The sequence below is a fragment of the Macaca nemestrina genome, chromosome 15 (assembly GCF_043159975.1).
Source record: "Macaca nemestrina isolate mMacNem1 chromosome 15, mMacNem.hap1, whole genome shotgun sequence".
In the NCBI taxonomy this organism is placed as follows: Eukaryota; Metazoa; Chordata; class Mammalia; order Primates; family Cercopithecidae; genus Macaca; species Macaca nemestrina.
Window position 1 is genome coordinate 13022988 of NC_092139.1, and position 15723 is coordinate 13038710.

Genomic DNA, 15723 nt, shown 5'->3' on the forward strand with positions numbered 1-15723 from the left:
AGCTTTTTCCCCGCCCCTAAGGTAAGAGCTTGGGTGAGCGCTATTAATTCAGCCTTCTGGGCCGATGTCCCCGGGGGCAGGGGTTCCGCCCAGATTACCTTAGTCTCTGAAGTCACTGCCGCTCCAGCGTACCTCTGGCCCTGATGCATGAAGCTGCTCCCATCAGTGAACCAGACGAGGTCGGCGTCAGGAAGTGGGCGATCCTGCAGGTCTTCTCGAACTCCGTGCACCTGAGCTAGTATCTCGGTGCAGTCATGGAGTGGGGCGTCCAGGTCCGGGTTGGGCAGCAGCGAGGCAGGGTTTAAGGTCGTTGGGGGCAGGAAAGTTATCCTGAGAGGATTTAGTAGTAATCCTTGGTAGTGGGTGAGTCGGGCGTTACTCATCCATTGATTGGGTGGCTGTTTGAGTACACCTTCGATGGCATGTGGGGTAACGACCCGCAATTCTTGCCCCATGACAAGCTTATCAGCATCCTGCACCATCAGAGCCGTGGCTGCAATCATTCGGAGACAAGGGGGCCACCCGGCAGCCACTGGGTCTAACTTCTTTGACAGGTAGGCAACTGGCCTCCGCCAGGGGCCTAAGTTTTGAGTTATTACTGCCTTAGCGATACCTTTATTTTCATCTATGTATAAGTGGAAGGGCTTGGTAACATCAGGTAGTCCTAGTGCAGGCGCGGAGAGTAGGGCAGTTTTAATCTGTTGGAAAGCCGACTCGGCTTCGTCTGTCCACTTAAATGGCTGCTGCCCCCGTGTTGCCTGATATAGGGGTTTAGCCAGTTCTGCGAACCCAAGTATCCATAGTCTGCAAAACCCCGCTGACCCCAGGAATTCCCTCACTTGTCGGGTGGATTGCGGCCTGGGGATCTGCAGAACAGTTTGTTTTCGGGCGTCTGTTAACCAGCGCTGCCCTTCTTTAAGCAGGTATCCTAGGTATGTTACCTCTGATTTACAGATTTGAGCTTTCTTTGCTGAGGCTCGGTATCCTAGATTTCCCAGAGCTTGTAAGAGACCTTTGGTCCCTTGGATGCAAGCTTCTTGGGTCTCAGCAGCAATCAGGAGGTCATCAACATACTGTAGTAAGGTTATTTCAGGGTGTTTGCGTCGGTACTCACCCAGGTCTTCATGGAGGGCCTCATCGAACAGGGTAGGAGAGTTTTTGAATCCTTGCGGCAGTCTGGTCCATGTCAGTTGGCCACTTATGCCTCTATCAGGGTCATTCCACTCGAAGGCGAAGAGCTTTTGGCTCTGAGGGGCTAAAGGCAAACTGAAGAAAGCATCTTTTAAATCTAAAACAGTGTACCATTGATGTTTAGGGTTTAGGGTGCTTAGGAGGGTATATGGGTTAGGCACAGTTGGGTGTATGTCCACAACTCTCTTATTGATTTCTCTTAAGTCTTGTACAGGTCTGTATTCTCCACTATTAGGTTTTCGTACCGGCAACAATGGAGTATTCCAGGGTGAGTGACATGAGCAGAGGATTCCTTGGTCAAGGAGCCGGCGGATATGCGGGGCAATTCCTTTCTTGGCCTCTAGGGGCATCGGGTATTGGCGTACCCGCACGGGGTCTGCCCCAGGTTTAAGTTCAACAAATAAAGCAGGACGGTGTTTTGCTAGTCCTAAGCCCCCCGTTTCCGCCCAAGCTTCTGGATATTGCTGGAGCCAGGTTGCTATGTCCTGGTCAGGGGCCGGTTGCTCCTGGTGGAGCCGGTACTCATCTTCTAGGGTTATAGTTAGGACGGACACGGGTTGATTGTGGGAGTTGGTCACGATGGGCCCCTCAGGGAGGAAATGGATCTGTGCTCCCATTTTAGTTAGCAGGTCTCTCCCTAATAGGGGACAGGGGCTCTCAGGGATAACCAGGAAAGAATGGGTTACATTCTTGGCTCCGAGGTTTACTGTTCTTTGTGTTGTCCATGGGTATTTCTTAACTCCTGTGGCCCCTTGTACCCACGAGGACTTGGAGGATAATTTTCCATTAGTTTTAACTAAGACTGAGTGCTGTGCTCCCGTATCGACCAAGAACTGGACTGGGGACCCCTCCACTTGCAAAGTTACCCTAGGTTCGGGGAGGGGATCCGAACCCCGTCTTCCCTAGTCTTCATTTTGAGTGACTAGTACGGGTGTAGACCTAGGGGGTCCCTGTCCTCGTTGTTTCTTTTTGGGGCAGTCTCTTACCCAGTGGCCAGCCTCCTTGCAGTAGGCACATTGGTCTTTTTTCAGATTATCATGCCTGGGGGGCCGCCTGGGTTGGGTGTACTCTGGCTGTAGATGCTCTTTCTGTACTACTGCTGCCAGGACCTTGGTCATTTTTTCAGTGGCCTTAAATTGCCTTTCTTCTGGAGTATCTCTGTTATTGTAAACCCGCTGGGCTATCTGAAGGAGGTCCTGAATCCGCTTTCCTTCCAAGTCTTCTAATTTCTGGAGTTTTCTTTTAATATCTGGGGCTGCCTGATTTACGAATGACATTATAATAGCTGCCTGACTTCCTGGAGCCTCTGGATCTATGGGGGTGTACTGTCTAAAAGCTTCCATTAATCTTTCTAAGTAGGTGGCTGGGCTCTCTGTCTTTTCTTGCAGAATAGAATATACTTTAGCCAAATTAGTGGGCTTGCGAGCAGCTGCCCGGAGACCTGCCATTAGAGTCTGGCGATAAAGGCGTAGCCGTCCCCTACCTTCTGCCGTATTGTAGTCCCATGCCGGCCTGGTCAGAGGAAAGGTCGCGTTTATGAGGTCGGGGTTGGCAGTCGGTTGACCGTCGTCCCCCGGGACCAGCTTTCTAGCTTCTACCTGTATTCTCTCTCGCTCTTCCGTGGTAAACAAGATTCGGAGGAGCTGCTGACAATCGTCCCAAGTGGGCTGGTGGGTGAACATGACACTATCCAGTAAAGACAGTAAATCTTTGGGGTTGTCTGAAAACCGAGCACTCTGAGTCTTCCAGTTATACAGATCACTGGTGGAGAATGGCCAGTACTGGAGCCTGGGGATTCCTGTGTCATCTGGGGGTCCTATTTCCCGGAGGGGTAAAGCCACCGTGGAGTCAGGCGGCTGGGGGGGGCTAGTCCGCAAAGTGCGCCCTCGCGTCCGCCCCGCCGGCCCCTCAAAGTTACTTTCTCTTTCAGCAGGCCCGTGAGTGGCGGCCGCCTCCTCTCCGCCTGCTCTCTCCCGCGACTCAGCCCGAGGGGCCGGAACCTGGGGCCCGGAGGGGTACGGAGGGGGTTCTGTGAACAGTGGGTCCCCGCTATCAGGTAGAACAGGATGGGAGGGGGCAGTTGGTTGCTTGGTTTTTAGTGGTCGAGCAACCAGTGCCTTAGAGGGTTCAGAGGCTAATTGGAAAGGGGACAGCCAAGGAGGCGGGTTTTCAACAAGGTCCTGCCATATGAGGATGTATGGGATTTGGTCTAAGTGGCCCGCATGTCCAGGTAGGAAAATCTTGGATTTTACCCTAGTGATGACAGCAAGTCGGAAGGTCCCTTCGGGTGGCCACCCCACATCAAAGGCAGGCCACTCGGAGCGACACAGAGTAATTAGCTTTCCTTTCCTGATTTCCATACCAAGATCATGGCCCCTTGCTCTAACTTCTTTGAAATTATTTGTAAGGAGAGATAGAGGAGTACTCTGGGTATTGCCCATCCTGTAACGATTTGTAGTCCTTTCCTGTAAAGGAATGTGGGTTAGAATCCCAATAGAGGAAATCTGATCTGACTTATTACTGATAGCTAGCCGGGAGTGCGGCGCCGGAAGCCGGGAGCCGGGGGACCGGGGCCGGAAGTGTGGCACCGGAAGCCGGGGAGCCCGGGGACCGGGGCCGGAAGTGTGGCACCGGAAGCCGGGGAGCCCCGGGACCGGGGCCGGAAGTGTGGCGCCGGAAGCCGGGAGCCCGGGGACCGGGGCCGGAAGTGTGGCGCCGGAAGCCGGGAGCCCGGGGACCGGGCCGGAAGTGTGGCGCCGGAAGCCGGGAGCCCGGGGACCGGGCCGGAAGTGTGGCGCCGGAAGCCGGGAGCCCGGGGACCGGGCCGGAAGTGTGGCGCCGGAAGCCGGGAGCCCGGGGACCGGTCCGGGAGCGCGCGCCGGAAGCCGGGAACCCGGGGACCGGGCCGGAAGTGTGGCGCCGGAAGCCGGGAGCCCGGGGACCGGGCCGGGAGCGCGCGCCGGAAGCCGGGAGCCGGGGGACCGGGGCCGCGAGCACGCCGGAAGCCGGGAACCCGGGGACCGGGGCCGGGAGCGCGCGCCGGAAGCCGGGAGCCCGGGGACCGGGGCCGCGAGCGCGCGCCGGAAGCCGGGAGCCCGGGGACCGGGGCCGCGAGCGCGCGCCGGAAGCCGGGAGCCCGGGGACCGGGGCCGGGAGCGCGCGCCGGAAGCCGGGAGCCCGGGGACCGGGGCCGGGAGCGCGCGCCGGAAGCCGGGAGCCCGGGGACCGGGGCCGCGAGCGTGCGCCGGAAGCCGGGAGCCCGGGGACCGGGGCAATTCAGACAGCAGGCGCGCACCCGGGGACCGGGGCAATTCAGACGGCAGGCGCGCACCCGGGGACCGGGGCAATTCAGACGGCAGGCGCGCACCCGGGGACCGGGGCAATTCAGACGGCAGGCGCGCACCCGGGGACCGGGGCAATTCAGACGGCAGGCGCGCACCCGGGGACCGGGGCAATTCAGACGGCAGGCGCGCACCCGGGGACCGGGGCAATTCAGACGGCAGGCGCGCACCCGGGGACCGGGGCAATTCAGACGGCAGGCGCGCACCCGGGGACCGGGGCAATTCAGACGGCAGGCGCGCACCCGGGGACCGGGGCAATTCAGACGGCAGGCGCGCACCCGGGGACCGGGGCAATTCAGACTGTTGCCCGGATCGCGAACCCGCTCCGGCAACTCAGATCGCAATTTAAATCAGAAGAGAGCCAGGGGACGTCTCCCACCGGTCTCCACTGGCTGTCCTATAGCGCGTCCGCCAGGACTGTGCCAGCCTCAGTTTCAGACCTCGCGAGTCAGAGATTCAGATTCAGAACAGACACACAGACACAGACAGACAAACGGAGACGAGCCAGCTCACCTATTAGTAGATCGATCCTAGCAGATCCGTTGACCAGGGGTCTGGTGGGCTTGGGGAATCCCGGACGAGCCCCCAGATGTTATGCCCAGAGTGTTTGTTCCCCAAAGAAGACCACCAGAGTCCAGAGTCAAAGCCAAGCGGCAAGGATCTTTACTACAAGTTCGAACTTGGTCCCTCCTTTACACAGTATACAAGAGGGCCCCGAACAATGCGAGCGTTTGCTTTTTATAGCCCGAAAGTTGTAGGGGAACAAAGAAATTCCTGCGCTTTCAGTAACCTTGTACGGCTGTCTCCTTATCGGAGACTTTCCAGGTGGTGTTTGTACTGAGCTCAGGGAGTTTGAGAGATATATGGTGGTGGGATGGGAGGATGGGATGTGTTTGTGCTAGGCTCAGGGAGTTTTGAGCCCGGGGCTGAGGAATGTGCCCAGCTCCTTTCACTACCTACCTACCTACTTATCTATTTAGCTATCTTTAGAGGCGCTGTCACCCAGGCTGGTCTTGAACTCCTGGCCTCAAGTGAACCCGGGCCTGCAAAGTGCTGGGGTTATAGGCGTTTGCCACTGAGCTTGGTCAGTTATATTTATTTTTTCTAATGGTTTATTATTACTAGGAATGTCACACAAGTCTTTGTGCCCATGTTAGACTGTATGGAATATCTGGAAGGGGAATGGCTGAAGTGAATGTACATTTGTAATTTTGATAGCATCGTCAAAATGTCCTCCGTGAGGTTATGCTGACTTAGATCCTTGCCAGCAGTGACAGCGCCTGTTTGTCCATCCTTGCCTTTATTAAGATTTTTGACTTTGGTCATAAAAAAATGATATCTTGGTGTGGTTTTAGTTTTGTATAATATTTAAAAATTGAGTCAGTTGCCAACATTTTATAACTGAATATTTACTCTTCAGAATGTCTTTGTCTTGAAGAATCAGATGGTCTAGGCTTGTGTAGGAACTGGACTGGAGGTGTGCCCCATCCCACTGGACCTTGTGTTTATTTTCATTAATTATTTTTTCTCCTTCTCCTCCTCCCTCCTCCTTCCTCCCTCCCCTCCTCCACATCCTTCTTTCTTCTTTTCTTCTCTTCTATTTTTAAAAAACAAATAGAGATGGGATCTCACTATGTAGCTCAAGCTGGTTTCGCACTTCTAGCCATAAGTGATCTTCCTGCCTCAGCCTTTCAAAGTGCTGGGATTACAGGCATGAGCCACTGCACCTAGCCTATGTATTTTTTATGTGGCTTGCTGGGCCCCTGTAGGTTTGAGTTTGCCAGTCCTGGTCTAGAGAGAAACAGACCAGTAAAGTCTAAGAGAGCCCGAACTGCTTCCTCCTCTCTTTGCGAAGAGCACAGAGTTGGGTTTGAAAGGATAGATAGAAGATAAAGGGACAGGCTTGCAGGAGGATGTCTGGTGTGAGTGGGTCTTACAGACATGTTGGGTAGTTTGATAGAAATGGAGCAGTGGGGGAAGATGAGAGCATAGGGTTCTGGGGCATGCCTGCCTTGGTTGCAGGAGAGTGGCTTGGTAATGGGACAGCAGAGATGAAAAGGTGAGAAGACGAGAGCCTTGGACTTGAGTCTGATAGCTGTAGGATCATTGTGGGACTATCGCCTTTCCCTGTCTCTCCAGCCCTCAGTCTTTCCCTGTGAATATTCTGCTGCTCAGCAGGCCTGACTCCTCTTATAGAAGTATGACTCGCATGTCGTCCCACTCCCACACTTTCTTTTCCTGTGTTAATGTGCTAAGGATAATAGCCTCCAGCTCCATCCATGTCCTGCAAAAGACACAATCTTGTTCTTTTTTTATGACTGTGTAGTATTCCATATACATATGTACCACGTTTTCTTTATCCAGTCTGTCATTGGTGGGCATTGAGGTTGATTCCACATCTTTGCTTTGTGAATAGTGCTGCAGGGAACATTTGTGTGCAGATGTCTTTGTGGTAGAATGATTTATATTCCTTCGGATATTGAAATAAACTTTAAATGTCACATTTTGGGTACTCAGCAGCCACATGTGACTGGTGGCTACTGTGTCGGATGGTGCAGTATAGAATGGTTCCATCATCACAAAAACCTAGCAGGCAGTGCTGCGCCAGAGCAGGGCTCTCCACCTCGGGACTGTTGACATTTGGGGCCAGATTACCCTCTCTGGTGGGGCTCTCCTGGACATTTTAGGATGTTTAGCAGCATCCCTGGGCTCTACCCACTACGTGTCAGTAGTACCCCACTCCCCTGCAGTTGTGACAATCAAACACATCCCTAGACATTGTCAAGCGTCTGCAGGGGCAAAATAACCCTGCCCTGTTATTGAGAACGATTGCTGTTGACTAATTCAGACTGCTTTTCTTTTCTTTTCTTTTCTTTTTTTGAGACAGAGTCTCAATCTGTTGCCCAGGCTGGAATGCAGTGGCAGAATATTGGCTCACTACAACTTCCTTCTCCGGGGTTCAAGCGATTCTTCTGCCTCAGTCTCCCCAGTAGCTGGGACTACAGGCACCTGCCACCATGCCCAGCTTTTTTATATATATATATATATATATATATTTTTATATTTAGACAGAGTCTCGCTCTGTCACCCAGGCTCTAGTGCAGTGGCGCGGTCTTGGCTCACTGCAGCCTCTGCCTCTTGGGTTCAAGCAATTCTCCTGCTTCAGCCTCTGAGTAGCTGGGACTGCATCCACACCCAGCTAATTTTTGTATTTTTAGTAGAGACGGCGGGGTTTCACCATGTTGGCCAGAATGGTCTTGATCTCCTGACCTCTTGATCCACCTGCCTCAGCCTCCCAAAGTGCTGGGATTACAGGAGTGAGCCACCGCACCTGGCCCATGCCCAGCTAATTTTTGTATTTTTAGTAGAGACAAGGTTTCGTCATGTTGGCCAGGCTGGTCTCGAACTCCCAACCTTAAGTGATTCGCCTGCCTCGGCCTGCCAAAGTACTGGGATTACAGGCATGAGCCACCATATCTGGCTACTTTTAATTTTTCTTGGTGTTCTTTTTGGATCTGCCCAACGTCAGTGCTGAGACTGTTCTTTCCTGGACCTTGTAACTTCCTGGAAGGTTCGTGTGTCGTGCAGAGAATTCAGCAAATATTTGCGCAGTGCGTACGGACTATAGGGGAACTCGCAGCAGAGATGATGGTGTCTGCGGAGGCCAACTCCTTCCCTACTCCTTGTTATATTAGTTACCTTTTTCAGAAACATTGTTCCCTCGGCTTTGCTCCTCTAATATTTGCTTTTCCTTTGCATTTCAGCCAGATTGTATGAAACCATTGTGTATCTGGTTAGCAGACTATCTGCTGTTAAAACCTTTATTTGTCTTAGAGTCCAATCCTAAGAAAATCCATTTCGGTTTTCCTTTATATAAATGGTCTAGGCTGGGCGTGGTAGCTCATGCCTGTCATCCACCTTGGAAGGCCCAGGTGGGTGGATCACCTGAGGTCAGGAGTTTGAAACTAGCCTCGCCAACATGGTGAAACCCCATCTCTACTGAAAATACAAACATTAGCTGGCTGTGGTGGTGCAGGCCTGTGGTCCCACTACTCAGGAAGCTGAGGTGGGAGGATCGCTTGAGCCTGGGAGGCGGAGGTTATATTGAACCGAGATTGGGCCACTGCATTCCAGCCTGGGTGACAGAGTGAGACCTTGTCTCAAAAAAAAAAAAAAAAATAAATAAAATATGAATAAATAAATAAATAAATGGTCTGAGCAGGAAACAATGTAAACTAAGTTATTTCTAAACTTACATTTTAACCTAGTTGAATGGCTGTTGTTATCAATGGGTGAGAAAGTTATTTCATATTTTCCTTTTTTATCTGGAAAAATAGCTTCAGAGAAAGAACTTTTTTTTTTTTTTTTGAGATAGAATCTTACTCTGTCACCCAGACTGGAGTACAGTGCCAGAATCTCGGCTCACTGCAACCTCCACCTCCTGGGTTCAAGCGATTCTCCTGTTTCAGCTTTCTGAGTAGCTGAGACTACAGGTATTTGCCACCGCACCCGGCTAATTTTTGTATTTTTAGTAGAGACAGGGTTTCACCATGTTGGCCAGGATGGTCTCGATCTCTTGACCTCATGATCCACCTGCCTCAGCCTCCCGAAGAGCTGGGATTACAGACGTGAGCCACCGCGCCTGGCCTAATTTCTTACTCTTAAAGGATTCGGTCTTGCAGCCCATCTCCCCAGCCTGTCTGGAATGTGGGATGGAAGTTTATTTGTCATGGCAGTGTCAGACGGTCCAGTTTCAGTTTGGTGTTAAGGAACAACAGCAGCACCCACACCACCAAGGTGACAGCTGCCACAACACAGCTTCGGGCCACTGCTCCTCTGGAACCCTGAGGCGCCAGGGAGCTGAAGTCCATCCATGCGACACACGGGGTGTGGCTGCAGCTTCCCCGGGAAGAGAGAGCTGCGTGTATAAATCCACTTCTCAGTAGGAAGGCTGGCTGTCACCTCTTTTGTTTGGACAGATGTGGGGGAATTTGGTCACTTGTAAATTTGCCACCAAGCTCAAGGTTTCTGCTGCGGGACAACAGTTCCAAAATGTTGGGCAGGCAATGGTTCTGGATGCTGCATGATAAATTTAAAGAATTCATGGGCAGGAACTGAATCGCATTGAGACATTTAGCAAGATGCTTATTTATTTTTCAATTTCCCTTCAATATTTACAGCACTGTCAGGGCCCACTTTTTAGCACCAAACACTTGCTAACTTCTCAGCAATAAAGAAAGGAGGGACCAGGCGCGGTGGCTCATGCCTGTAATCCCAGCACTTTGGGAGGTCGAGGCGGGTGGATCACCTTAGGTCAGGTGTTCGAGACCAGCCTGGCCAACATGGTGAAACCCCGTCGCTACTAAAAATACAAAACTTAGCCGGGCATGGTGGTGCACACCTGTAATCCCAGCTGCTTGGGTGGTTAAGGCACAAGAATTGCTTGAACCCAGGAGGCGGAGGTTGCAGTGAGCTGAGATTGCGCCACTGTACTCCAGCCTGGGCGACAGAGCGAGACTCTGTCTCAAAAAAAAAAAAAAAAAAAACAGAAAAAGAAAAAGAAAAAGAAGGGAGGAGCAGCAGCAGCAGGGTAGGCTTCGGGCTCAGAGGCACTGCCAGCTGCAGCAGCCAGCCGGAGTAGAGTAACACACTTTGCTTTTCATTGTGCTGGTTTTGTTATTTATCTTCTATTTATGGCAAGTGATACTGGTTTCTAGTTATGGTAATGGCATGAGGTTATCTTTTTTTTTTTTTTTTTTTTTTTTTTTTGAGACAGTGTCTTGCTCTGTTCCCTAGTCTGGAGTACAGCGGCATGATCAGGGCTCACTGCAGCCTCGACTTCCTGGACTCAAGCGATCCTCCGTCCCTAAACCCCCACCTAGCTGAGACTATAGGCATGTGCCACCACGCCTGGCTAATTATTTTTGAATTTTAGTAGAGATGAGGTCTCACCATGTTGCTCGGGCTGGTCTCCAACTCCTGAACTCAAGCAATCTTCCCGCCTCGGCCTCTCAAAGTGTTGGGATGACAGGTGTGAGCTATCCCTGGCCAGAGATTATCATTTAAAATACATTTATGTAAATGGGGTGAATCTATTTTAAACAAATAGTTTATATATAAAACCTAGAGCAGGAGTTCTCAACTGGGCACAAGTGGCGTTTTGGGCTAGATACTTCTCTGTTGTGGCGGTTGTCTGTGCATTGTAAGGTGTCTCGCGGCATCCCTGGCCGCCTCCATTCACTAGATGAGAGTAGCATCTTGGAGTTGTGACAACCAACAGTGTCTCCAGATATTGCAGGATACCCACCCTGGGGGTGCAAAATTGCCTCCAGTTGAGAACCACTGATGTAAGGTGATCAAATTTAGACAAAATCGTGTAGTTAGAAGCTAGAGGTATTTGGAGATCATAGAAATCCCATGTGTGTATGAAAATGGCTGAAGTTTGGGAAACTCTGTTCAGGCAAGCTTCCCTCCATTGTGAGGTCCACTTTTTTTTTTTTAGACGGAGTTTTGCTCTTGTTGTCCATGCTGGAGTGCAGTGGTGTGATCTTGGCTCACTGCAACCTCAGCCTCCCAGGTTCAAGCTCTTCTCCTGCCTCAGCCTCCCGAGTAGCTGGGATTACAGCCATGCACCACCACGCCCGGCTAATTTTGTATTTTTAGTAGAGGTGGGGTTTCACCATGTTGGTCAGATGGTCTCCATCTCCTGACCTCGTGATCCGCCTGCCTTGGCCTCCCAAAGTGGCGTGAGCCACCATGCCTGGCCTATGAGATCCACTTACTCACGTTCATGTGTGCGTCCTTTGCCACTGACATCAGTTCAAGATTAAGGTGGAAGGAGGTGTCTTGAAAGGGTTGCTCTCCAGCAGCATTGGCCAGTAGAACTCTCAGCCATGATGGAATGTTCTGTGTCTGCACAGTCTAGTCTGTAGTTAGTGGTCACATGTAGCTATGGAGCACTCAGTGTGGCCAGGGAAAAGGAGGACTTGAATTATTTTAATTAATTGAAACTTAAAATAGCCACATGTGGTAGAAGCCGCCAAGGTGGACAGCACAACTGTAAAGAAGTCAGAGTAGTAAGGACAGGATGATGAAATGCAGGCTTTAAGGTGTAGACTGTACTCTTTAAACATTATAATTGGGGCCGGGTATCGTGGCTCACGTCTGTAATCCCAGCACTTTGAGAAGCTGAGGTGGGAGGATTGCTCGAGCCCAGGAGTTGGAGACTAGTCTGGGTAACACAGTGAGACTGTTTCTACTAAAAATAAAAAAATAAAAAAAAATTATCCAGGCGTGGTGGCACACACCTGTAGTCCCAGCCACATGGGAGGCTGAGGCAAGAGGATCACTTGAGCCTGGGGAGAAGGAGGCTGCACTGAGCCATGATGGTGCCACCGCACTCCTGCCTGGGCGACAGAGTGAGACCTTGTCTCAAAAAACAAAAACAACAACACAAAACCCATTAGAATTGAAGACATATAAAACCAACAGGAATGTGTCTTTACACATGGCCCAGCCGTGTGGCAGAGAGAAATCTTTTTTTTTTTTTTTTTTTTTTTTTTGAGACGGAGTCTCGCTCTGTCGCCCAGGCTGGAGTGCAGTGGCTGGATCTCAGCTCACTGCAAGCTCCGCCTCCCGGGTTTACGCCATTCTCCTGCCTCAGCCTCCCGAGTAGCTGGGACTACAGGCGCCCGCCACCTCGCCTGGCTAGTTTTTTGTATTTTTAGTAGAGACGGGGTTTCACCATGTTAGCCAGGATGGTCTCGATCTCCTGACCTTGTGATCCACCCGTCTCGGCCTCCCAAAGTGCTGGGATTACAGGCTTGAGCCACCGTGCCCGGCCCAGAGAAATCTTTTTATTTATTTTTTTGAGATAGAGTTTTGCTCTTGTCGCCCAGGCTGAAGTGCAATGGTGCAATCTTGGCTCACTGCAACCTCCACCTTCTGGGTTTAAGCGATTCTTCTGCCTCAGTCTCCAGGGTAGCTGGGATTACAGGTGCCCACCACCACACCCGGCTAATTTTTTTTTTTTGAGATGGAGTCTCACTCTTGTTGCCCATGCTGGGGTACAATGGCACGATCTCAGCTCACCACAACCTCTGTCTCCTGGGTTTAAGCAGTTCTCCTGCCTCAGCCTTACAAGTAGCTTGAATCACAGGCATGCGCCACCACCCATCTAATTTTGTATTTTTAGTAGAGACAGGATTTCTTCATGTTGGTTAGGCTGATCTTGAACTCCTGACCTCAGGTGATCCACCCGCTTTGGCTTCCCAAAGTGCTGGGATTACAGGCGTGAGCCACCATGCCCAGCCTAATTTTTTGTATTTTTTGTAGAGACGGGGTTTCACTATGTTGGTCAGGCTGATCTTGAACTCCTGACCTCAGGTGATCCACCCGCCTTGGCCTCCCAAAGTGCTGGGAATACAAGCATGAACCACCGCGCCTGGCCTGCCAGACAGGAATCTTAAAAGATTTTAGGTAGCGGCTGACAGACTCCCAACTAAAATTGGTTTGAGTTGGCTGGGGCATGGTGACTCACACCTGCAACCCCAGCACTTTGGGAGGCTGAGGCGGGCAGATCCCTTAAGTCCAAGGAGTTTGAGACCAGCCTGGGCTGTATAGGGAGACCCCTGACTCTGCAAAAAATTATAAAATTAGCCAGGTGTGGTGGTGCATGCCTGTAGTCCCATCGGGAGGCGGAGGTGGGAGGATTGCTTGAGTCCAGGAGGTAGAGGCTCCAGAGAGCTATGATCTCGCCACTGCACTGCAGCCTGGGTGACAGAGTGAGACCCTGTCTCTAAATAAATAAATAATAATGAAACAAAGTAAACTGGCTTGAGCAAAGTAAAATACAACAAAAGCCATTTTATTGACTCTGAGACTGAAAGTCTGGGGATGGGTGAATCTTTGCACTCTCTCGAGGTTATCAGGAACTTCTCGTCTCTGCTGTCCTCCTTGGGGGCTTCATTTTCAGGCCGACTAGTCCCTAAATGGGAACAGGGCGTCTGTCCCCTGCCCAGGCGTGTTTTCTGCTACCATAGCAACCCCAGGGAGAAGAGCACGTCTTTCCAAGTATTTCTAGCAAAATCCCAGCCAGGGGTCTCACTGTCCCTTCTCAAGCCATCATGTCCAGAACATCCAGGGCTCTCCCTGGCTGAGCCTGGAGTCTGCACTCATCATGCCTGAAATTCAGAGATGGGGTTGGGCTCAGCTAAACCCCGTGGAAAGAAGATGGAGGAAATTGACTTTTAAAACCATGATTAAAGAGTAAGTGTAGGTGAGGTCAGGAGATCGAGACCATCCTGGCTAACAAGGTAAAACCCCATCTCTACTAAAAAGTAGAAAAAATCAGCCGGACGTGGTGGTGGGTGCCTGTTGTCCCAGCTACTAGGGAGGCTGAGGGAGGAGGTGGCGGAGCTTGCAGTGAGCCACGATCGTGCTGCCTGCTCTCCAGTCTGGGAGACAGAGCAAAACTCCATCTCAAAAAGAAAAAAGAGTAAGTGTAGGATAGAAGAAAACTCTGTATGGCAGCCTAGGACTGAGGGAGTAGACCTAAGAAAGGACATACTTGGAAGGGGCCCCTCTCTGGGGCCAGGGTTCAGACCTGGTTGGGGACATTGGGGTCCAGGCTGTTGGATGGCAAGAAAGTTGGCGGGCTTGCAGGGCCAGAGCTGGTCTGAACCCATGGGGAAGGGGGAAAGCAACCTTCCAAGTGCAGATGGGGCTGGTGAGTCATAGCTGGTGGTTCACATGTGTCCCTCCAGAGTGTTGCTCTGTCACCCAGGGTGGAGTACAGTGGTGCGATCTCAGCTCACTGCAACCTCTGCCTCCCAGGTTCAAGCGATTCTCTTGTCTCAGCCTCCTGACTAGCTGGGACTCAGGCCTACAGGCACCTGCCACCACGCTTGTTAATTTTTGTAGTTTCAGTGGAGGCGGAGTTTCTCCATGTTGGCCAGGCTGGTCAACCTCCTGACCTCAAGTGATCCACCTACCTTGGCCTCCCAAAGTGCTGGGATTACAGGCGTGAGCCACCGCACCCAGCCTCCCTCCAGCGTTCTCTACTGAGAAAGCTTAACACTGGAGCTCTGAAAAGGAGAGAGGCAAACACTTTGTTATTTATTTACTTATTTAGTTATATTATTATTATTATTATTATTATTATTATTATTATTATTATTTGAGACGGAGTCTCGCTCTGTCGCCCAGGCTGGTGTGCAGTGGCCCGATCTCCACTCACTGCAAGCTCCGCCTCCCGGGTTCATGCCATTCTCCTGCCTCAGCCTCCCGGGTAGCTGGGTCTACAGGTGCCTACCTCCACGCCCGGCTAATTTTTTGTATTTTTAGTAGAGACGGGGTTTCACCATGTTAGCCCGGATGGTCTCGATCTCCTGACCTTGTGATCTACCCACCTCGGTCTCTCAAAGTGCTGGGATTACAGGCATGAGCCACTGCGCCCAGCCTGTTTTTTTATTTATTTTTATTTTATTTTATTTTTTTGAGGCAGAGTCTTGCTCTGTTGCCCAAACTGTAGTGCAGTGGTGTGATCTCTGCTCACTGCAACCTCCGCCTCCCGGGTTCAAGAGAGTCTTCGGCCTCAGGCTCCCTGGTAGCTGGGATTGCAGGTGTGTCATGCACCACCATGTCTGGCTAACTTTTGTATTTTTAGTAGAGACAGGGTTTCACCACGTTGGCAAGGCTGGTCGTGAACTCCTGACCTCAGGTGATCTGCTCACCTCGGCCTCCCAAAGTACTGGGATTACAGGCGTGAGTCACTACATCCGGCCGAGAGGCATACACTTTCGATGGGGCTTGTGCTGTCCTACAAGTAGGAGAGAGAGAGCTGGAACTGAAGCTGGAGCTGCAGTCTGGGCCTTGGTTTGATCCTTGGCCTTTGGCCAGCACAGCCTAAGATCCTTAGTAGTGTGGGCACGAGCACGCTTCCCAAGTTTGGAGTGGGCAGTGTAGGCAAGTCGATGAATTTTGCTGCCGACACCCTTTGAGATCTTGGGCTCAACCTCTTTGGACTTTGCAAGGGTCTTGATAGCCTCAACATGTGCACTCATGGCCTTGGTGGTGTTGGCCTGCATCTTCTTCATGCCCTTCTTGTTGTACTTCTTGGCAAAGTGCATGTTCCTCAACTTGGGGTTCACCCACTTAAGAAAGTCGTATCGGCCGGGCGCGGTGGCTCACG

General features: G+C 51.5%; 2 protein-coding genes across 2 annotated transcripts in view; one reads left to right on the forward strand and one right to left on the reverse strand.

Moving 5' to 3' along the window:
- Positions 1–15723, forward strand: part of LOC105470667 (ATPase phospholipid transporting 9A (putative)) — a 177498-nt gene that overhangs the window by 20994 nt on the left and 140781 nt on the right. The gene's annotated exons all lie outside the window — the stretch shown is intronic.
- Positions 396–3878, reverse strand: LOC139358428 (uncharacterized). Its single transcript, XM_071079136.1, has 2 exons — positions 2675–3878; positions 396–1266 (listed from the first exon to the last, which is right to left on the reverse strand). Exons 1-2 carry the CDS (start codon positions 3630–3632, stop codon positions 1256–1258), a joined length of 969 nt encoding a protein of 322 aa, XP_070935237.1. The 5' UTR covers positions 3633–3878; the 3' UTR covers positions 396–1255.